The sequence below is a fragment of the Trachinotus anak genome, unplaced genomic scaffold (genome assembly GCF_046630095.1).
Source record: "Trachinotus anak isolate AG129_WGS33_773 ecotype Australia unplaced genomic scaffold, CSIRO_AGI_Tana_v1 ptg000001l, whole genome shotgun sequence".
NCBI classification, from domain to species: Eukaryota; Metazoa; Chordata; class Actinopteri; order Carangiformes; family Carangidae; genus Trachinotus; species Trachinotus anak.
The window spans coordinates 20,780,213-20,802,686 of NW_027273852.1; the positions used below are offsets into that span (position 1 = coordinate 20,780,213).

Sequence of the window (22,474 nt, forward strand, 5' to 3'; positions counted from 1 at the left end):
AAAAACACCCACTCCAAAATCCAAATTTAATTTAATTTAACGGATGAGACTGGCTTTATTCTCTGGTTTTCTTATTTTGAACAAATCCCATGAAAGGACTAAAACCAACAATGTGTTAGTTTGTTTCAGTCTCGACACTCTCTGACTTCCCCACCTCAGCCCAGAGCTCATTTGTTCCTAAAAACAGGTCACAAATATATAGTTTCGCTTAAAAAGCCTCAGTATTCTCCTAAAATAGCAGCACAGCTTTTAGCAAATGTTAATGAAACAGCAGCAAATAGAGTAGCTGTTGGAAACCATTCCACCCAGAATTAGTGTCATAAAGTAGCAGTAGGAATGGAAAATTTAGTGTGTGTGTGTGTGTGTGTGTGTGTGTGTGTGTGTGTGTGTGTGTGTGAGTGTGTGTGTGTGTGTGTGTGTGTGTGTGTGTGTGTGTGTGTGTGTGTGTTAGTGTGTGTGGTATGTAATGTGTAGAAACAAAATCTGCTTTATGTGATTAGATGGCCTTGAAACAATGCTTTATAAGTCATTTGAACAGAGCTACTGGAGCTTATCATCTCTGTGTTGGTATGTTTGTCGTGTATTATTGTTACTGTTGTGTGAATGTTTAAAGACAGTGGAAACAAGGTATTAGACTTTATTGTGTTGTTAATCCCAGTGATTAAGTTATGTTTTAATCACAAATCAATCATCAATATTCAGCATCAATGGATGTCACTGTATTTTGAGACCTCAGCTGATTATTATGATATTTTGCCATCATATGTGAAAATGTAGAAATCGATAGTGGAATACAGAGACGCACTGTCAAAAGAGGCAAACCAAGCAAATGTGTCATTTTCATTGACAATTATAAACTCCCTTAAACCTCCCATAAAGACACTACACAGTGCACTACTTCTGCACTAAAACCTTGTTGTCTGTATGTTGGGGGGGGTTCTTCGATGGGCTTCTTAGTCTTGAGCCCCTCAGAGTCTAGGATTGTCACTTCTGGGATAGCTTTGTCTGTTTTCCCAAGTAAATCTTTTGACTTTTACCGAACTAATACAAGTTTCATTCACATGGTTAATTTCCTTTGAAAATGTTGTTTGTTGTTTGAAGGTGTCACATGTTGGCTCCTGATGAAACAGTGTGTATATCTGAGAAGAAGTTGTGTGTTTTGCTTTGGTTATTAATGTTAAATTAACTGCACTTTGACGATTGTTGATGGTCATGTTCAGTGCTTTTATCTTGTATTTAAGTCCAACAGAAAAGAACATTCATCTTATTGGACAAAGCATTTATAAAGTAATTAATCAGAACCTACTTTTAAAGGTCCCATATTTTACACTTTAACCATGTTTTATTTGAAGTGTTGATATCAACAAGAAGATATATTTGTGGTTTTAAGAACCAAAAACCACCTCAGTGTAGTTGTACATCTCCTCTCTCAGGCTTCTCTCTGGAGCTCTAGTAACAACAGGTCAGTCAGCCAATCAGAAGAGAGGATCTGAGCCTATCTTCTGATTGGCTGACCGTTTCCTGAGTGATTGAATAAAAATATAGCAGATTTCACGTAAACACTCAGAGAAACCAAATCCTTCAAGGTTGGATGGTGGGTCCAGGTGGGCGGGGCTTGGGACGTGGCTGAGAGCAGTGACTACTTTGTTGTGACATCACAAAGTTCCAGAAGTACTGACGGCTGGTTTTAAGGCTCAGTGTCTGAATACAGGCTGTGTGCATTTCTCTGTGGACTGAGGCTTTGATACTTTCACTGTATTAATATAGAACCTAGAGCTGCTTTATGATCAAAACACACATGGACATCTACCTTTAGACTGTGTGGGACCTTTAAAAAGAATTTTCAATAAAGGAATGATCAGCAGTGTTTTGTCAAATTTGAGCAAAGAAAGTGAAGCAGTTTTTTTCTTTGTTGAAGATGTTAGATATTTTAATCAGCTTCTGGAAACCAAAATACAAAGTGATGGACAATCTGTGTCACAGTTCATGAGAACAAGGTTGAAAATATAAAAATATCTCCTGTTCGAAAATTCCTGTGTGCATCAGAAACTAATGACGAGCTCATTGACTCCAGAACAAACTTTTCACCAACTTCAACTGAAATTTATTCAGTAGATTTTAATATATTCTGATGACAAATAAACAAATGCACAGCCAACATGTAATGAGAGCTCTCAGTCAAGAGGGGGAGACTAATGAGATGGTAAATGGGTGGTGTGCGAGCGTCTCTCGTTTGTCACCAATACGAAAATGGACCATTTTATTAAAAAATGTGCTCCGTTGTGTGTTGATGTCTCACTGGCATCAGATAATGAGCTGAATGACAACTTCAGACTGAGAGCAGACGCAGCTTGAGAGGAAACACGAGCTGAAGGCATTAACTTAAACTAACACACACACACACACACACACACGTCTCTTACCTCCTATGAGCATGGTGCATATGGAGAAGATCTTCTCTGAGTCCGTGTTGGCCGACACGTTTCCAAACCCCACACTGGTCAAACTGCTCAGAGCAAAGTAGAGTGACGTCACATAGCTGCTACGCATGGACGGGCCGCCACCCAGCACCCCGAAACTGCCGCCCCCGGTGCCCGTCCCCGACACGGCCTCGCCCCCTGATATGTTTCCATAGTACTGGCTGGAATTCCAGGAGCCCTGCCCCCCGACCTCTGACCCCGTCACATTCCACTGGCTGCTGCTGCTGCTGCTGTTGGCCGGGAGGCTGCTGACTGTGGAGGGGACCAGCGTGGTCAGGGGCGCCAGGAAGTAAGGGGTACCCAGGCGTTTAGCCAGCTCATGGAGCCAACCTGAGAGAAAGAGCAGGAAATTAGAAATCCCTCTATTTAACCACACTGCACTGACACATTCTCTTCTCCTCCCACTTCACACAGAACTCCTATTAAAGCCCATTCGCAGATGAATATTCCCAAAAAATCTAAGTTGCATAAAATATTGTCTGTGTGCATAAGGTTCATCGAAGTCTTTCAGGATCCTGGAGGCTCCATAATTCAACACTCTAAAAGGAGCCACTTTGGATACTTTACATTTTACATTTTTCGTACATTTTGGTAGAAATAATTATGTACTCAAGTATATCTTTGCAGGACTTATAAGTGAACACTGTTTTTGCAGTTTGGTGCTACTATGTTTATTTGAGAGAAGGATTTCAGCTGCAAATCTGTATTAGACTGTTTAGACAAACTGACAAAATAACAGACAAAAAATAAACCAATCAAATTAAAAATGTTCCTCCAGCTTTGGAAGCCATGACTCCAAAAAAGTGCAAACAAGAATCTATATGAAGCGACAAAATAAATATCTTGATGTTTCATTATGTGATCCCACTGTGCTTTGTGAAAGAGACAGAGAACTGGAGTTAATCTTACAAACAGTAGGACGGCAGAGAGGGGGTGGACAAAGGAAGGAGGAAATAACGAGAAAGGGTAGACAGTAGGAAGTAACGTGATATGGATAAATTACTGAGACAGTGTTTAGGAGGAGATGAGTGGAGTAGTGAAGCCCAGCTTAGCCACTGGGAGCAGAATCAGAAAAAGAAAGACCTCAAGTGAGGGAAGATGAATAATACAATATGCATGCATCCATTCATTGATCTGCTGCATCACACATTTCAGGCAAGCTACTTTGATGTGTGTGTGTGTGTGTGTGAGAGAGAGAGAGCTCTCAGACAGTGAGACCAGCCTGCCAGCATAAATAAGCAGAGGTGACAATTGAGCTGTGAGCAGAGTCTCAGTCAAGCAGCTAAACCAACAACATTAGCGGATTTAACACCTGAGTAGTTTCCTAATTACTTTGTCATTAGCTCAACTTAACCTCTGCCACCCTGAGGAATCATGGACCTGACTGCGCTGCAGGCACGTGTATCAAAATATTAAAAAATAACAGTACAAAGGGGTTTTTTTTGTCATTGTCAATGCATAAGGGAATGTGAGCAGCATTCTGATGATAGTATAGGACTATAATAAAGTCTCTGGAAACACACTGAGATAAGGCACTTGTCCATTCTGTCCTATGGTTTCTATTTGTGACACTGAATGAGGCTGTGAAAGGGCAGGATTCACACCATCACCTGTTTCTATTCAACAATGATAAATTCCCCCTATAGGAATGCAATGAAAGGTGAATGCGATGAATTTACCTGAATGTAGTTCAATTCATATCAGTTTTCCTCTGGTTTAAACAATGAAAAACTGTGGTTTTCCATCATTTAGGTATTGACGCATCAGAAGGCAAACACTTAATATTAAAGGCACAAAACACATGCTAAAGTAAAGCATTTCATAATAATTGAATGCATGAATTATGCAGGCTGTATCATGAATTCCTGTTCCTCATTACTAAGAACTGATTGAGTCACTATGGGTTTATGTGATTAGATAAAGCTTCAAGGATCATCAACAGGTTTTTAATATATTTTTATTAAAGTGCTCGAGATTTCTCCCTGGAATTTACCTGCACAGCAAAACAATTAATTTCCCTCCCTGTCCTGTAGAAGGTGTACATGTTACATTGATAGGATGAGGGTGGATCATTAATTTCAGTTATTTCATGCATTCATTTATGCCATGAAATTATCTGGAGTCCAGTTACATAGAAGAGTGAATATTAGATGCATCCATCTGATCAGCCTCTCTGAAAGCAGAACGTCACCTGCGCTTACAGAAAAATGAAGCATCACCCACTGGTTAACCCATTAACCTCTAACTAATCACACGAGCTCATGGTGATTTGATCATTTCTTACTGGTGGGCAACAGACATTTGAGACTTTGAGTAATACAATACATCCTCTATTTATTTATTTATTTATTAAATCCTCGTGAATCTTGCAGTATTAAAGAGTAACAACACTAAAGTAACAAGACTACATCCACTTTTCTGAGACACTAAATGACCTACTTTCACTTTATTACATTATATATTGATCTTAGTGTAGAGATCTTATTGCAAGATAGAGAAAGAGAAAGAGAAAGAGAAAATCAAGTAGTTTTGTCAGTGAAGGAAATGTTGAGAGGTGATGGCAGAAGTGTTTGGAAGACCTTGTCTTGAAGCTTGATGCACCAAGCAGAAAAGGGATGAGCTGTAACAAGTGTAATGTCATCCATTTCTGAAGGAAAAACAGACTCATATAAGTGTTACTACATATAATAAGCGTATTCTTCATTGAACCACATCACCCACATACATGTGTGAAGATGCTATCTGGTACCTAATCATAAACATTCGGTCACATTGCACATTCTTAAGACCTCAGTCCTACTTATAGAGGACATGTTTGACTAAATGACCCTGAGACCCTGGGACCCTCTGACACTGACTGTTCACCTCCTCCACCTCTCTTATCTCTGAGCATCTCCACTACAAGCTTGGTTGCTATGGTCACTGCCAATAGGAGTTTGGCACGCACACGGCTATGTGAGAAATAAACAATGAACTCTGGTCTATAGTGAGTGATATGTGAGTAACATGTGTAGAGACACTGCCTACATGAAAGAAAACAGACTTCATGAAAGAAAATAGACTTAACCCCCCAAAAATCTGTGAAAAACCTGCGACCACGACACTTGAAACAACATCACGTCTAACCCCCACCTCATTTACATAAAAATACAGCAGTCTACTCTCAGCTGTGTTGACAGTAGGGAGTATGGGAAGATTGTTAACATGCAACTGAGAGCAGTAGCAGTAGAGTAAGTACCTCAGAAGTATAAACACTATATCAACTATATTATATACTATTATATACCACTCTATATTAACTAACAGTGTGTTGAGTTGCTCTTTAAGCATGTGCTTTAAAGTGCTGTCACTGAATGTTTATTGTATTTGGTAGAAACTCTACAGTGTCCCAGTGCAGCTGCTCTGCCTCTGTCCAAGGTGCTGATTTCACCTCTGTGTAGCAGACTGAACTCATGTGTCCGTGGTCCTGAACCTCTGTCTTCCACTCTGTCTGAAGGTGCACTCACACCAGTACTTACTACAGTGATATTTGGGACTCAAATAAGATTATTGACAGTTGAACTGTTGGAACACTTATATCTTTTTGTGTCTTAATTGAACAAATCCATTTAGCATTCACAGTGCTGGTGGAACGAGTAAGTGAACCCTCAGATTTAATAAGTGGTTGAACCCCCCTGGCAGCAATAACCTCAGACAAACTCTTTCAGTAGGTGCTGATCAGATCTGCACAATGTCGAGGAGGAACTTTGGATCTGTGTCAGCTCAGACATATACTTAGGATGTCATGTGTGTCCACAGCATCACTATCAGATTCTGGGCTGTGATTGGACCACTGCAAAAGGCTGAGTTTGCATAATAACGCGCATGTTTTAAGGCAAATTTATATATTAATGCAGATCATTCCAAAGGGGTCACTTACTTTTTCTCACCACTGTATGTACTGAAAACATAGAGAAGGCTCTCTTTCATCTGGGGCGCTAGTGACTGGTACTGACATATCAAGAAAACACTCTCTATAAAGCAGTATCAACATCTTGTTAGTAACTCTTTCTTATGGAGTTCAATGATAGTGAACTTTGACTTTGAATAGAATTTGCAACATGAACCAGGTGGAAACTGTTCTGATATTGCTACAAAATCCAACATGGTGGACAATATATCACATTAACATTAGCGCTGCAAATACACACAACACAACCAAATACACAAATATGCATTTGTGCAGTTGGTTTTGTTGTATTTGCAGTGTGTTTGCGTATTTGGTTGTGTTGTGAGTATCTGCAGTGCTTGTGTTGTCAAAGTATTTGTTTGTGTTTTGTCTATTATTATTATTATGTGTTTTCTTAAGTTGCAGTGTGTTGAGCTCTGGGACAAATACATTTCCTTACTGTCCGTTTAGTGAGCCAGCTAGCTTGACGTTCTTATGGCCAGCAGCCATCCCTGCAAGTCATCACTACATCACCAAGCATCCAACACCACCTATTTTGTGTGAACAAGGGAGTAACTGTGGCTCTTTCTGGTGTGACCAGGCACGTAATCTCTGTCCCACATATTTGTGCTGCACATTTCAATCTCCCATCACTTTTTAGAGAAATAAAGATGGATGGCATTCAGTTCACTAAAAGCAGGTCATAAGGGGAAACTCTGGTAATTGGTAACTGGTAATTTATATTTCAGCACAAGTAAAAAGAATTAAATTACTTTCAGATGAGTACATTTGTTCTCATCTGAAAGCAGCGTTGGAAGAATTAACTCACCTCCTGTGTGCTCGGCTGCTGACAGCCCTGACAGAGAAAGGTATACATAAATTGTCATTAAAAAGCTAACTGGCCTCCACTGCTAATAACGTGTACTGTTACTGTCACTATTGTTTACCTCTGTCAAACATGTCCTGAAACAACAAAACCACAAGCTTGGAGACCTTTTCCTGACTTTGAGCTGACCACCACAGCTGATTGTTGAAGCCAGTAAGAAGTGTCTTAAAGAATAAGGCTGGTAATGTTCTATTTTATTGTCAACAAATCCCATCAAAAGTACCAAGTGTTGCCTGTGCAGCCACATATTGCTCAGATATGGCTTTTTCCTCTGTGCCATAGAGCTCAATTAAAATCACATTAAATATTAAAAATACACGAATGAGCCACTGGGTTTCATGTTCCTTCATTATGGAAAACATGGGTGCTGCAGTTCATTTTCAGTTGATGCCATTTATGCCATCCCAGTGCTATAAATCCACACTAGAGAACCAAATGTGTATAAACCCACAGCTGACAATAGTCCCCAACAAAAACACTTTTTTTATTACATTTGATAAAAATTTCAGCATATAGATGTTTTAGGAAAAGACAAAACAAGTTACATTAGGGGGCTGATTGTCAGAGGGTGGGGCAGTTGAAAAGTTATAAAGAGACCAACTTACATGGTTTTGGTTTTTGTGTTTTCATTCAGTTTGTTGACAAAAAGATAAATATAGAATAACAGCAATCTAACAGAAAGTCGGACTGAATCAATGAGCTGTTCCACTCGGTTCTCTAACTCAGTCTGTCTTAAAAACTGAAGCGTTTTCTGTGAGTTTACTTCCCATATTCAAAGACAAATCAATATAAACTACAGAATGTCTGACTTAACTGCAACATGGCCTGAAAAGGGAAATTACATTCGTTTGAGGCTGCTAAAAAGTGGAACAGTAAAGGCCTCCTTTGAGGAAATTTTTTTAACCTTGTTAACATGTCCATAGACATAGACAAGACATAGAAGCGAAATAATCAGTCATGGCTGAGTATTTCCACCTTGTAACTGCAGTGAACCAGTCTGATCAGATTGAACAGACTCAAACAGCCAGGGATTCATACAACATATAACCTAAGGAACCAATCCTGTCAACTTGTGGAGACGGGGGTAGGGAATAAATACACCTGAAACCTTGTCAGTGCAGACAGGGAGAGTTTGCATCAACAGAACGACTAACACTGTGTCGTCCATTGCCAGTTACAAACTAACAAACAATATAAACAAATGAAAGATGCTAACTACGCTAACTAGGTCTGGGTCTGACTGAGGCTCAAACATGAGGCTGAGTCTCTCTGATGTTTCCTCCTCTAACCATCTTCATACTCTGCTCTTTCACCTGGACACCTGGAGCAAGCAGGTGGTGGGCGGGGCCAAGGCCTGATCCAGATTTCTCAATGAGGAAGTAAGAGTAGATGAGCTTCAGACCCAGTTTTCAATTTTTTAACTTTTTATGTTTGAAACCATGTCAAAGAAATTACTATTCATAGCATAGGATTTTTTACAGCATTTAAAACATGCCTGGAGAAGAACTTCAAATAAACAATGATATTGAATGGTTTAAAAAAAACTACTGTCCTTATCTGAACATATTTTTTCTATGTGTGTCCTTGTGGTGGTTTTCAAAATGGAGATATTAAAAATTAAAGAAGTGCACTGTAGTGACTGACAGGAATCTTGAGCCAACGGCTGTGGTAGTTATTTGTTTGCCTCTCTGAAGGTGTTGTTGAAATCTGGATTTTCTGACAAGTCGTAGACCTAAAGTTATGTGTCAAAAGCTTCCTTTGGAAACCTACAGTCTGTTTGACAACATGCAGTAAGCCATGTCCATGTCCAGTTGAGGAGACCATGGCTTGTGTGGTGAGTACAGCTCCACGAGGGGCTGCAGGGAGGGCCGTGGTCCTGCTGCCCTTGAATTATTGATAGCCCTGCAGCCAAAAACTGTACTTCTCCCAAGAAGTCAATTGCCAATTGACTGACAGACAGATAGAGCAGTTCAACCTATGCGCATGCTGATATCAATCCTCTATTGTTAATCATAGCTGGTGTCGTACAAAGGTCACACTGCAGATTGGTCTTTGTTGTTCCCTGGATTCCCTTCATCTGTGAAAGAGTAAAGTGAGGGAGCGGTGACATGAATTGATTGCCTTGTTACTGTCTGTCATTATGTGGTTTGCTGAAAGGATAATCATAGGTAGAAATCAATGAGAGAGAGAGAAAGAGAGAGAATAGACTGTAAATAGAGATGTACCAGGTAGAATACAGTGAAAGACCAGGACTGATGCTGATCTCTGGCCTAGTTCACAGTCAAAAGGATTAAAGTTTTCTCCCCTGGAATCCACCTGTCTGTCTGTGGGTGTTTAGAAGTTTATCAAATTGTGTGCCAGGTTTCATGTCACCTGAAGGATTTGATATTCTCTGCTGAGAGATGCTTGTGGAATATCAACAAAAGCTGCATTTTATTAAAAGCATCGGTCGTGCTGAGAGTTGAGAAGGGGGGGGGGGGGGGAACCTGTCCTTCGAGTAAGATGAGGTAGCTGAAGATTTTTATGTGAACATGTGCTCAGTCTCATCATACTGAAGCACAAAGTTGGGCTGCAATACGATAAGATCTCATTTAATCTGCATTTGGAAGCCCTAAAATTATTTCCTGAGGACAGAGTCTGCATTGTAATTGAGAAGAGTCATAGAGTGTCCTCTCTTTTCTAACTGGGATGCTGTAGATTTGCTGAATTTCCTATAATGAAATTCTGGTGTCTGGCAGGGTATTTACAGTAGATGCAGAGTGACAATTAAAAACTTGAGCGAAATATAAAACTGTACACTAAAAGCTCTCCACCCAGAGAAAATGGACCATAAAGCTGCTTCACTCCCACTCCACGGACACTAAATTTAGATCTCAGCAGGGCACCACTTACGGTAAATACCTAATGGGAACATTTTATTTGGCCTCGACAACATGGCAACAAGTACAAGTTATTAAAGTGGCTTCACTACAGTACCTCTGTGTGGGAGGAGTACTTACATCCTTTACTTCAAGACCCCTCCTTAACATGTCCATAGGATGTTTTTCATATCGTACAAGACAGATCTGAGTGAAATAATCTGTTAACACCATGACTGAGTGTTTCCACCTTGAACTGCAATGAACCAACAACAGGCTGTGTCAGCCACTGCCAGTTACAAGCTAACAAACTACATAAACAAATAAAAGATGCTAACAACGCTAACGGTTCTGATACGTCTGCTAGCCTCTGATTCTGGTCTCAACAGACTCCTCATCTGAGTCTGGGTCTGACTGAGGCTCCAACATGAGGCTGAGTCTCATAGCAGAGATTTACAGAGTTTAAAACATGTCTAGAGAGGAACTTTAAAGGAAAAGTTATACACTTTGGGAAGCTGGTTAGCTTAGCATCAAGACTGGAAACAGAGGGGAAACAGCTAGCGTGGCTCTGTCCAATGGTAACAAACATGCCTACCAGATTTTTACATCATGGCAACACTATTGATTCCAGAAGGTAAATGTTCATGGTTAAAAAATGGCCCTGCACATAAACCTCCAAAAAGCAACAACATGAAACAAATGAACATGTTAATAAGTGAGCTGCTGATAGCCTTTGGATCCAGGAGCAAAGCTAAGATAAACTAAGTGACTGCTGACTGTAGATTAATATCTCATGTACATACTTGAAAGTGTCATCTATCTTCTCATCTAATTTGCAAAAAATCGAAAGCGTATTTCCCCAAAAAGTCAAACTACTTCTGTAAATAAAAGTAACAACACAATTTCAATATATTCTGTCATGAGTAGATTTTACTTGAATGAAGTTATTAGAGACAAAATATATTCAAAGTATTAAAAGTTATGCATAGTGCAGAAAGGGCCCCTCCAGAGGTTTATATTATTATTTTAATATTAGAAATTTTATGTATGAATGTTTTTAATCTCTAATGTAACTAGTTCCTATAGCTTTGGTGGAGTAGAAGTCACATGTGGCATGAAATAGAAAGTACAATTACCTCAAATTTATACTTAGGGTAAATACAGTTCTGAATAAGTGTACTTCAAGCATTCTGTTTGGGTGCATACTAACCAATGTCCCAGGAGCCCGGACTTTCGATCTCCCTGCGACCGATGAAGTACCAGACACAGGCCATCCAGTGGGCCAGCAGGGCGAACATGGACATGAGCAGAGTCAGGACCACAGCGCTGTACTGGGAGTAGCGCTCCAGCTTCTGGAGCAGCCGCAGTAACCGTAGCAGCCGGACCGTCTTCAACAGATGGACCCCAAAGTACTGCACAGACGACACACACCTCATCAGTTCACAGCTGCAGTCTTCATTATGTCGTCAATATAAAGAATCTAGTCTGCAAATGTGCTATCATAGGTATTTCATACCTAAGGATCTATTCTTTAAAACCAGACATTTTTTCACCCTGTGCTAATAATAAAAGCTCCAAACCAGAATTTAAAAACAAGTATCACTGCTTGTTTTGCATGCACGTTTAGTGATTCATCCTGCGGTTCAACATCTTTCCGGATTCTGAGCATGGAGATAGAAATTAATGAGACCTGTTGCATGTGCAGTAACATCAGATGTGCTCTGCATCGTCTGTCTGTCTGATGAGCAACAGTTTGGGTGAAATGTTGATCTAATAAATGCACACGGGAGCCTGTGACACTGTGCACTCATTTTCCCTTTCTCCAAATGTGGCTCATTACCGCTGGTGTGTTAGTGTGGAAAATGAATGCAGCAGACAGAGTGTATGTCCACATGCAAGTGTTTTTATTTCATGGAAAAAAAAGAGGTGAATTAGGTAGCCTGATCTGTCATTCACTTTTTGTCAATCTGTCACACTTTGTCTTTAGTTAAACAAACACACAAATGTGCACAGACAGACAGACAACAGGATAACAATAACACACAGAGAGGAGACTCACCACGCTGACGTTGAAAGCATACAGCAGGTCAAAGGGCAGGGCAGCAATGAGATCGACAAAGAGCCAGGTGGTGACGTAGTGAACGCAGATAGAGCGGGCATCGTACACTACCTGACCCGACGTGCTCACAAAAGTGGTTCGAAAGTTCAGCACAATGTCTGCAGAGGATGACAACAACAGTAGAAGCCGACAGCAGGAGTTACCAACACCACAGTGCAGGTGTCACGGACACATCACTGTTACATGATAATCACACAGCAATGAATAACATGGAGAGCAATGGATATTCAACAAATCACATGCAAGCCACTTCAAAAAGTGACTTAAAAATAACAGGGGAAGACGTGTCTAAGCCAGAACGCTAAAGTCTGAATATACACAGTGTGGATATGAGGGGGCACCTGAGGAGTGATTTCAGACGGACCTGAAAAAATGTCAGTTCTTCAAGATGCTGTTGGAGTTGAATAACTGGCCTTCTGGGCACAATGGTTTAAAACACAGGCTCTGTTTATATATCTTTATTTACTGACTAAATTAGAGCTGCAACAATTAAACGCACAGTATGTAACTTCTGACACTACGGGTCTTTCAATCAAAACAATAAGAAAAGACAGCGGTGACATAGCGTGGGATCATGGGAGTTGTTGTTGTGGTTTGGATTCCCTCAGTTTCAGTGGTTCAGGAGGTTTTTCTCCGATAACTTAAAATCCAGACGTCAATGACTAAAATCCTTCATCAAGTCAAAACATACAGTTGAAAACGACCAAGGTGTAAAAAGTGTATCTTAAAAATGTGACTTAAAACTGGATAATAGTAAATTTTGAGCCTTGACAGGCGACCAATGAAACAGATCATCACCATGAATAAAATCACTGATTTCTCTGGTTTGAGAATTGATGGAAATTTGGTATAATGTAAAAACACAACTCAACAACATGTTAAACACATATTTTAATAAGGTACATATTATAACTTAAATCCATTAATCAGTTAGTCACTGAAAGAAAATTAAGCAGAAGCAAATGATGGTTTCAGCCTCTGAAATGTTAGAATTTGCTGCTGTTGTTTGTCAAATTATAGCAAATTGAATATTTTTGTGTTTCAGGCTGTCAAACTGTAAAAGCTTTAAACTGTAAAGGATTCAAGGACACACTTGAACATGTAAGGCTCAACAGTTACATGTTTCTTTTTAATTCAAGAAACAACTTTGCTTTAAATACAATCTATTTCTATAACGCTGATTTTCTGACCACAAAGCTGCTTCTCTGCAGATGATTCAACTCTTGAATCCTGGACATCCTTAAACTCTCCGGGCATTTTCAAAGTGGCCCCTGTTCACATCTGTCTCACATGCAACAATGATGTCCCAGTGGGCAAAGAAAAGTCCACTCATGCAGGTTATAGGTCTCAGACAGTGCTGTCCTGTCTTAAAGGGAAACCAGTCCGTCTGACAGCAATGATGTAAGACAATTTATGCCGTTTGCTGTTAAAAGTCAAAACTACCAGTACGGCCCTTAAAGTTTAACCACTACTCCATATTTTTGGACTTAATAAGAGTCTTAAAGCAGTAGTTAATCCATGAAAACCAGCGTATTCAGAGAACTAAATGAATAATCAGAGGGCTGACAGCACATTAAAATCCACTATTGTTCGATGAGCGAAGGTATCGATAAAGCGCCTGACCCTATTAGGTCTAACAAATGGGATATCGACTGACAGGAGTTGGCTACTTCACTGCAGGTGCCTCATATAATTTCACTGCAGAAGTTTATCGATGGAGGGCTTGTGTTCACTCTTTTCCATTAAGGCAAATTGTCCATTGAGGAGTGCTCAGGCAAGTTTCCTGCAGTTAAATGGACAAGACTGGGGACAAAGAGGCCTTTATAGGAAATGAGTTAGCAATGAGACATAATGGTGAATTGTGAATGGCTCATATCCCTTCACTGCTGCGTGTGCATCATTAAAAATTTATTATGACTGATCTCAGATGAAGGCTGTTTACTGACTTTACATTGGTTGTAGTGAACACTGAAGAACACTGATTATAGCTGATTATAGCTTGCATAGATTATATAGATTATAGCCAATATTATCACTGAATTTTAATCTCTGAATTTAGCTTTGGTGTTGGATGAAAGACAGAGCTCATCTAACAAGTGTGAGAAATCAACTTGAACGTGTTCCCAGGTGTTTGTGTGTCTTTGTCATGTTTGTCATGGCTCTCACCTAAAATAAATAGGATCTCTACAAGGATGTCGCTGACGCTGGGCGGGCTTCGAGGGGCAGTGCTGCTGCTGCTGCTGCCTTCGTCCCGCCCTCCCACCACCGTGAAACACACATTATAGGGCACGGTGACGGCCACGTAGAAGGTTGCTAGCAGAATCAGCCAATCCCAGCCAGCCTTGAAGGTGCCATAGTGGAGGAGGATGAAGCGAGATTTCTGAATAGCTGCTACTTTGTACTCTGGGATTGGAGGCTTCTCCCCGAACATGTTCTGATTGGACGACAGGGAGAGAGAGATGTCAGCACTGCTCTGTCTCTTTTTCTCACTCGAGCCACAAACACACACACAACTGCACACAGTAACACACTGACTGAACCTCTTCACACTCAGACCCTTTCAGGTGAAATTAGAGCAGGTATAAAAAAGGCCATTTAGAGTTTTCCACTTGATGTAACAATGCAGCTGTAAAATCTTTCACTCATTTTAAATGTGTTATCCTGCAGAGTTTTAATGAAGTGGTGGAAAAGGCAGATAGAAGATGTCAAATGTTGTGGAAAAATGTTCTTAGAACTGTGAAGATTATTCTGGAGACATTTAAAGGTCTTGTATTTTACACTTTCCCTGTGTTTTATTTGAAGTGTTGATCTCCATAAGATATATTTATGGTTTTAAGAACCAAAAACCATCTCAGTGTAGTTTTACATCTCCTCTCTCAGGCTTCTCTCTGGAGCTCTAGTAACAACAGGTCAGTCAGCCAATCAGAGGAGAGTCTCTCAGCCTCTTTTTTGATTGGTTCACAGCAGTGACTGCTTACTTGTGACATCACAAAGTTACAGAGGTCTTGATGGCTCATTTTAAGCATTTTACTTTCACAGTATTAATATAGAACCTAGACCTGCTTTATAATCAATGAACATTTGGACATCTCACTTTATACATGGGACCTTTAATAAAACAATAGGTTTTTAGGTATCTGCTTAAACATACCTTCAGTTTATTAGGAACACCAAGCTAAAACTAATTCAGTCTAATCAAACAGTCCTGCATCCTGTATGATGCAGTATAGTTCAACAGCATCACAAACACAAAACAATCATAAAGATGAATCAAAACCTTCTACACAAACTGAACTTTATTGAAGGAGGATTTGTTACAGGACTGTTGTATGAGACTATTTTTGTCAGTTCTTACCTATTTTCAGTTGTTGTGTTCCTTGCTTGAGGACACTGTGCCATTAACGGGGTTTTCTTGCAGCCATCACATTTAATATTAATTCATAGCAAGTGAAGACAAATGAGCTGCTTATTTAAAAAAGTTAAGGCTGAAAGGTTTAAATACACAATTTTTGTCTATTTTTCACCCATTTTTAATTTTCAAAATAACTAATTTCCTTATGTTTGCAATTAAAGACCAAAAAATGATTATCCCTAAACACACATAATCCCTCAGCAAATGGGGATCAGACGTCTTAAATCTGCATGCTTGTTTTTAATCACTGGCATCAGCAAAATGGACAGCCAAGCTCTTTTACCCCAAAGTCAAACAGAAGTGAGCTCACTCCTGACGACCTTCACACCATCTGTCAGGGTGTGCTGCCCACTGTACTGCGGCAGACCTACAGAGCGCTGACCGCACAAACACCACAACGCTGGGCCGCAGCAGCAGTCGTTCCCTGATTCTGACTCTTTAAGTCTTTGTGGTGTGTCGGAGTGGAGGTGCTATATCATATGATAATGAAAATACAAGCCAGAATGAGACAGATTGTACAGATCTGGTTGCCCTTGTTGACGCAACTTGGGAAACAATTAAACAAAACTTCTGGAATAACATTTTATTCCATCTGGATGAAAGAGTCTCTGAAGAGCCTGGAAATGTCTTCAAAACAGATAGTTTGTTGTTGAACAACCTGTAGGGGATTTTAAAGTTTGACGTGTACTATATTTATCCATCAGAGAAACATGTCCCTACTTCTGTGATTTGAATCTAATCATTAGTGCAATAGTCTCAAAAGTAAAAAATAATGATTGCATGAGATGCACAAACTGGGGCTAGTTTGGCATGCAGTACATCCTCTGGCAACCAAACAACTTATTACTCCAAAAAGATGAGATGAAATATAATGAACCTGTCTAGCTCCTGACCACAAAGTTACTCCAAACTTTTTAAGGAAGTAGATTAAACTCTGTCACACAGATGAACCAGTGTAGACAAATATAGAAACTCACATTATTGATCTTGAGCTTGCTCTTGTCTTGTTTCTGCAGGTGTCCTGACAGGTGATAGAGCACGGCTCTGCTGCGGCGCCGGTTGGCGTTGAAGCCCGGAGGGCGAGTTACCTGATGCACCTCCAGACCCGTCTCCTCATCTGTGGATGAGATGAAAACATGTGAAATAATGAACCAATTCACAACACAGGGGTTAGCAGTTCAACCAACTTCTTTCTCTTCTGAAACACAGACTTCTCTTAAAGATCCCATATTTTACACTTTTACAGTGTTTTACTTGAAATGTTGATATCCATAAGATGATATATTTGTTGAAGAAGCAGATAAAAGATTTCAAATATTGTGGAAACATTTTCTTAGAACTGTGAAGATTCTTATGGAGACATTTAAAGGTCCCATATTTTACACTTCTCCAGTGTTATATTTGAAGTGTTGATATCCCTCAGAAGATATATTTGTGGTTTTAAAAAAAGCACAAAAACCATCTTAGTGTAGTTTTACATTCAATAAAAATATAGCCAATTTCAGGTAAACACTCGACACTGTGAGGTTGGATGGTGGGTCCAGGTGGGCGGGGCTTGGGGCATGGGTGAGAGCAGTGACTGCTTTGTTGTGACATCACAAAGTTCCAGAAGTCCTGATGGCTGGTTTTAAGGCTCAGTTTCTGAATACAGGCTGTGTGCATTTCTCTGTGGACTGAGGCTTTGATACTTTCACTGTATTAATATAGAACCTAGACCTGCTTTATAATCAAAAAACACATGGAAATATACCTTTATACAAGATGGGACCTTTAACCTGCAGACAGTTAAAATCATTCATTGAAGTCAAGTCTGACCAAGCTCTGGTCTCAGTGAAGCCACCTATAGTATCAAATGGGTAAAAAAATGGGTAGAGTTGAATTTTCTGTAAGTTAGATCACAGCTCCTCAGCTCCAGTTGCTGTAGTTGTTGTGTAAATATTTGATTTGATATTGACCTGCTGTCTGCCTTTGTGGCTCTTTATTGAATAAACACATTCTTAAGGTGTTGTTAAGGCAGAATTCAATGATCTAAGACTCTTGCCCCACCACTGTAATATTGACTCTCCTCCTATCTTCAAATCCCACTTCACACGTCTCCTCAAACTTGATTATTCTGTTTAATGCAAACACTAGCGTTCAACCCAATCTTGTATTTCAGGCAATTATATTTATTAGGGCTGAATGATATACAAAAAAGTTATATTACAATTTGTATACTGCACTTGGCCACATCGTGATTCCAATAATATTTAAATTGATTGTTCAGCCCTCATATTTATTCTCATGTATTTTGTATTTTATGCTTTGCACTTGCTATTTCATCTTTTACTGTGTGTATCAGGTGTCTTTGAGTACCTTAAAAGGCACTAAAAAACAAAAAAAAATTATTATTATCATCATTATTATTATTGTTAATATTATTAGGATCAGGTAAGGTAAAATAGTTGCCATGCAGGCAAACGACAGTGAACTGATCTCTCAGCAGCCTCTGTGGGTAGACTGAGGGAGCTATTCTCTGTTGAGCCATCATCCAGACAGAAAGTCTTCCCATTTCCACTTTACATTTCCGCTTGTGCTTGTTCCTGCCTCTATCCATAACATGATGTCATGCTTGGCAAACTCCCCTGTAACCAAATCATTTTCATTTTTAGCCAGCAAATTTAATTTGTTCATCATATTTAGGGACGGATTTAAAACTGTTCAGATGATGTATGAAGATGTGTCTTTTTCTCTGTATATTCTCAGGTCTAACATGACCAGCAGATGTGTGGCATAAACAATAAAAGACATAAAAAGTGTGTGTTTTCCTACTGAGGACAGCGTCTGCACCAACGTCTGGTTGGACACAGAGGCACACACTGGTCGTTTTCCAGGGCGGATCTGTGGGTTCAGAGACAATTTTTTTCAAGACAGTTCTAAACAGGAGAAGCTATATAGTTTCGGTGAACATAAAAGTTTGTCTGCTGAACCCCATCTGAGCAGGGTATTATGAGATGAGAGAAAAGGAAGAGGGTAGATTCAAGGTTGGTGGAGGCTGATGGGATGAATTTACAGTTGGTAGATAGAAATCCCAGGTAAAATTTGTTGGCTGAACTTCATGGGAAAAAAATGCCTCTTTGAGGATGACTCATCCTGTTCAGCTTATGCCGAATACAATTAATGTCACCAAACACCAGCTTCTCTTATTGCCTTAAAAAAATCAAAATGGCTTTTACTGCATAGCTAATAACTCACTGCTCCACACCCGGGACTGACCCTCTCTGACCAGTTTCAATGGGAAATATGTGACATTAAAGGGCAGGGTCACAGTTTTTTAAGGTCTCATACAGTCTAAAGGTAGATGTCCATGTGTTTTTGATCATAAAGCAGGTCTAGGTTCTATATTAATACAGTGAAAGTATCAAAGCCTCAGTCCACAGAGAAAGGCACACAGCCTGTATTCAGAAACTGAGCCTTAAAACCAGCCGTTTTCAGAAATAGGCCCAGATCCTCTCTTCTGATTGGCTGTCTGACCTGTTGTTACAAGAGCTCCAGAGAGAAGCCTGAGAGAGGAGATGTAAAACTACACTGAGATGGTTTTTGGTTCTTTAAACCACAAATATATCTTCTGATGGAGATCAACACTTCAAATAAATCACAGGAGAAGTTTAAAATATGAGACTTTTAAAACAATAGTCAGTTACCTGTATGAACAGTGAAACTGGTTTTGCTTATTGTAGGTAAATGATGTGGTTTGTTCAAAAAGTTTCCACTGTTGAAATTAGACAAATTGAACAGATATCATCAAATGTTACAGCCTTTTTAGAACAATTCCCAGTTTTTGTTTCCATCTCTCCACTGAAGCTCAACAGGAAAACAAAGAGGGAATTTTACATTATATGTTAAGTTATTTTTGGAGGATATCTTCTTACTGCAGAACCACAACTACGGTTTCATTTTCTTTTTTTTTTAAGTTATTAAATAAAAACTGCATTAACATTTTTTTTAAATTAGTTTGCTGTAGTGGTTGTATTTACTCCTTTTCACTTCAACAATCTGCAAACTATGGAATTTGCCCTTTATTCTTTTGCATACAACTGTACATTTCTGCACAAAATGAGGATTTTTAAACATGCACTTTGTCCTCCGTCACTTACATTGAAGATTGTTAGGAGCATAGACTGTATTTAAACCTGAACGTAGACTCCGGGTTTGAAAAGTAAAGCCGATGCTAAAGAACCTTAAACCTTCATTCTATCTAATGACCATCAGGGGCGACTCCACTGGTTGTAAAAAGAAGTCTGATTGTATTGAAGTCTATGGGAAAATGTCTCTACTTCTCACTGATTTATTACCTCAGTAAACGTTTTCCTGATGAGTTTATGGTCTCAGTCTCTAGTTTCAAGTCTTCTTCAACACAACATGATGTTCATTTATTAAATTATGGTCCATTTAGAGGAAAATAGATCATAAAGCAGGGTATGCATTAGGGCGGGGCTACCATGTGATTGACAGACTGTACCACACACGGCAACCTGCCTGACAATCAGGATAGAGAACAGAGCAGGTCAGCTCCACCCCTCACTCCTCCTCAGCTCCACCTTCTCCTCCAAATATGGTTTCTTCTGGTTTCAAAAAACCAAGATGGCGACGGACAAATTACAACCTCAAGGCTTCAAAACAGCAGCTGACAAATCCGATGACATTACGGGTTCAAATCTGGTTAGGAGAGAGACTTTTTAACAGGATTTTTTTTTCTTTTATGAAAAACCTTTTTCAATGTGCAAAACCTGACGCTTGTTTTAAAACAGACATGAAAACCTGTGACTCTATCCTTTAAGGAAGTAATGATGCTGTTTAACCAGTTGGTAAAAAAATAAAGATGCATTGCTTTAAAGCTAAATTATTATTAGTAACCAGAAGATGTATGCTGTCTGTTTGTGCTGTATTGTGAAGCTGTTGTGTTTCTTCCAGACTGAACTGGCCAGATAGGACATCAAGGCTGTTTGAAACAGGTGACTGAAATATAGCCAGACACTATGGCCAACTTGAGCCCAAGATATTTCTCTGATAGCACTGTATATATTTATGTCTTACTTGTATATGGGTACTGTGCTGTGTGATCCAGTCTCCCTTTTGTTCTCTTTCATTACTATGTAAAGCTTATTTATCTGGAGCTGACAAAGCTGCAGACGTCTACACACACGGGCTGCTGATGTAAGAATGACAGATATTGAATGTATTTTTTCTCTAGACTGGGAGCAGCTCTTCTCTTAAATGACACACAGAACACAGAGCACTAATAATAAATTACTGATTTCATATTTATGGCTCCAGCTGGCCTCATTTAACCGTCTCCTAAAAGAGAGTGGGCTTCACGTGGGCTGGGGTCACAAAGCTAACGGGTGGCATCCTTTGCTTGTTAATAAAAGATGGCAGAATGAAACCTGCATTTAAAACCCAGGCTTATGAACATCTCAGGAACAACTTGCTCTGCTTCAGTGCTGATCGTCTAGTAACTGTTGCAGTCTACATGTGTGAGTGGGGATGGGGGGGTGGGTGGCCTTGCACCAGGGCTACAGGTGCAGGAGAAGCCATTCTTCCTCGGCATGCTCATTCCCCCAGCAACCAATGTCTGAAACCCTGATGCTGAAATTAGTGGGATGGTGTCCGACAATTTCTGTAACTTTCTGAAACCAACAATTTGACAATCACACCCACTTCATGCAGTGATTGGCCAGCTGCTTTTTCAAGATCCTTTTCTGTCCTAATTACACAACCATCCATCTCACTTTTCATCTGTACACACGAGTGCACCATCAGATCATCCACAAGTGTGTGCTGTCATCCCTACACCAATGATTACTGCGTCCCACCCTCTCTACTGGTGGATTTCCATCAAAATTGCAGAAATGTTTTTTCACTTGGCTGAGGTGGAAAAATTGGTGCGTGGAGAAAAGCAAGATGGAAACAGACTGAGCAAAAACATTGAGACATAAACGTTAACTGAAGAGACAAAAGCGTCAGATCTATGTGGAGCGAAGGGGAAACTAACCATGAAACAAACGTGTTTTCTGCAGTTTTCCATCATTTGAAGTTTGACTGGAGCTCTTGAAATTATTGCTGTCTCTCAATTCACATACTTCCATGCTTGCACTTGCTATTTTGAGTGCATAAGTGTGTTCACATTGGTAAGTACGGTAACATGCGGTGCTCTACAAGGACCCGGATGATGCACTCAAAATGGTTAAAAAATTGAGTGTAAAACGATGGACACTTCTCACCCTCAATGGCTGTCATCTTGGCATCGTAGCAGAGGGGGAGGGGCCACCAACGTGTTTTCAGACTTGTGAAACGGCAACCAAGTTGGCACTGATGGCGGCTTAATTTCCACATCGCACGATATGGGGTGAATGCAGGAAAGTTGTTCAATTTAAGTCAAGTGAGCAAACCAGTCAGCAAGTGGGTGACAATCATGGGCACCTGTTGCGATCGTCATTTCCAGTGAGTGCACAACATCAGTGTTTGATTTAGAACAACATTACCCTTCATGCACCACACCAGTGAGCACACGCACCCTCTTCTTCTGCAGTGGTTTAATGGCTTCAACTTATTTTTTTTCATTTCAGCTAAATTTTGAAATTCATGCTGTTTGGACCAGCTTTAGCATGACTAGATCGTTTTGAAAACTGACACCTTACAGGAACAGAAAACGTCTGGCACATAATAAATGATGAATTGTTGTTTTTATATTTTTGGACAGAGTAAAAAATTAGCTACAAAATGTTAACCAGTGAGCTTTAGAGGGTCAG

The 22,474-nt window shown here is 39.8% G+C and overlaps 1 protein-coding gene across 1 annotated transcript in view; it reads right to left on the bottom strand.

The window, feature by feature from the left end:
* Window positions 1–22,474, bottom strand: part of kcnh3 (potassium voltage-gated channel, subfamily H (eag-related), member 3) — a 145,519-nt gene that overhangs the window by 21,244 nt on the left and 101,801 nt on the right. Inside the window, exons 4-8 of the mRNA XM_071483864.1 lie at window positions 16,661–16,800; window positions 14,438–14,705; window positions 12,212–12,369; window positions 11,363–11,564; window positions 2,424–2,810 (exon numbers count right to left, since the gene is read on the bottom strand). Coding sequence (XP_071339965.1) covers window positions 2,424–2,810; window positions 11,363–11,564; window positions 12,212–12,369; window positions 14,438–14,705; window positions 16,661–16,800 — 1,155 coding nt within the window. The remainder of the gene's footprint in view (window positions 1–2,423; window positions 2,811–11,362; window positions 11,565–12,211; window positions 12,370–14,437; window positions 14,706–16,660; window positions 16,801–22,474) is intronic.